A 1,952-nucleotide genomic window follows, 5' to 3' on the forward strand; every position below is an offset into this window, starting at 1 on the left:
TACAAAATTAATCCATTTCCACCTTATTAATTTATCACTAATTCCAAATTTAAGCATTTTTAATCCAAATAACAATTTATCCGGCACATATCTGAGGTCATAAGGAATTTTATATGATGTTGACCTGTTGAACGATCTCAAAGTTTCTCTTGGTAGAAAATAGTTAATTTGCTGTCAATGTGTTTTAGTTCCCTATAAATTTTGTATGATCGTCAAATTTGTTTTCATCTTCCTATTAACCATTCTCAACTTATCAGATCTTTGGGAAAAACTTGAATTTTGTTTCTAGCATTGCCTTCGACATTTCTTCATTTCGTTTCTCACATTAAATATTTCCCTATTCTTCACCAAAATCCTTCACCTTCTCATCATCACAAACACGCAACAATAAGTCATGGCGTCTCTTCACTCACTTCCTTACTTGGTTGCATTGGCAACAACATTCTCCATTGTCATTCTTTGTAGCTTATCTCTCATCGAGGCTTCCAATGAAGGCTTTAGCGTGGAGCTAATGCACCGCGATTCTCCAAAATCTCCCTTCTATGACCCTTCTGAAACTCCCCAACAACGGTTAGCCAATGCTTTGCGTCGTTCCGTTAACCGTGTCAATCATTTTAGGCCAACTTCTTCGTTCTCTACCAACGCAGTTGGTTCAGTAATAGTCCCAGCTACTGGTGAATACCTCATGCAATACGCTGTCGGTACACCGCCAGTCAAAGTGTTAGGAGTTTTTGACACGGGCAGTGATTTGACTTGGCTACAATGCGCGCCTTGCACTAAATGCTACCAACAAACAGATCCAATTTTTGATCCTGCAAAGTCAAGCACATATAAAACAATTCCATGCACTGCACCCCAATGTAGGACTGTATCAGGACATTGCGTAGGCTCTACTAATTGCGAATATACGATGACATATGGCGATGGATCTACCTCTGGCGGAGACCTTGCTCTCGACACTGTCACACTGGGATCAACTGCAAGATTCCCTCAAACTCTCATAGGATGTGGACATGATAACACTGGACATTTTAATAAAAAATCTTCTGGGATTGTTGGCCTTGGAGGCAGCGCGACTTCTCTTGTTTCCCAATTGGGTACTTCTATTGCTGGCAAATTCTCCTACTGCTTGGTTCCATTTGACAAACCCGCTGCCACAAGCAAATTGAATTTTGGTACAAATGCCGTGGTATCAGGTCCTGGAGCCGTGACTACACCCCTAGCTACCAATAAAGCTAACCCCTATTACACCTTAAGACTTGAAGCAATTAGTGTTGGCCCAACAAAAATCACCTCGACTTCTGCCAAAGATGCAGGGGGCAATATTATCATTGATTCAGGCACAACATTGACATTGTTGCCATCAGACTTGTACACCGGTTTTGAAGCAGCAATAAAAGCCCAAATTAAATTACGAGTCGTTAATGACCCGCAGAAAACCTTCAGTCTTTGCTTCGACCACCCTGAATCTACTTTTAAAGTTCCAACTATCATAGCTCATTTCACCGGTGGTGCAGATGTGACGCTGAGTGCGCCCTACACTTACGCTGGAGATGAAACAATTACGTGCATGGCTTTCATTCCTGCAGGTGACTCAGTCGCCATTTTCGGTAACTTGGCCCAAGCTGATCACTTGGTAGGCTATGATATTGTCAAGAAAACTGTGTCCTTCAAGCCAACGGATTGCACCAAGGCTTAACAATGCCTCTCTACCTATCTTATGTTTTTCTTTTTCTTTTTTTCACTCTTACAATTCATTCGTTAGTTTTTTGAGAATAAAATAAAAAGAAATTGCTGGATCGTTGTTCTAATAAATTATGAATTGAATTTTCCTCAAAAAAAAAAATGAATTGGCCATAAATCATACGATACGCAATAAAAATTGATAAATGTATTTATATATTTTTGCACTGATACTCTAGATCATTTTAACGGGAATATCATGATTTTTA

General features: G+C 39.7%; 1 protein-coding gene across 1 annotated transcript; it reads left to right on the forward strand.

Moving 5' to 3' along the window:
* Positions 1–394: 394 nt before the first annotated feature.
* On the forward strand, positions 395–1,699 carry LOC126721873 (aspartic proteinase CDR1-like). Its single transcript, XM_050424948.1, has one exon. It carries the CDS (start codon positions 395–397, stop codon positions 1,697–1,699), a length of 1,305 nt encoding a protein of 434 aa, XP_050280905.1.
* The last annotated feature ends 253 nt before the right edge of the window (positions 1,700–1,952 follow it).

The sequence above is a fragment of the Quercus robur genome, chromosome 4 (genome assembly GCF_932294415.1).
Source record: "Quercus robur chromosome 4, dhQueRobu3.1, whole genome shotgun sequence".
NCBI classification, from domain to species: domain Eukaryota; kingdom Viridiplantae; phylum Streptophyta; class Magnoliopsida; order Fagales; family Fagaceae; genus Quercus; species Quercus robur.

Coding starts and splice junctions, on each gene's coding strand:
- LOC126721873 (XM_050424948.1), top strand. CDS start 395: ATGGCGTCTCTTCACTCACTTCCTTACTTGGTTGCATTGGCAACAACA.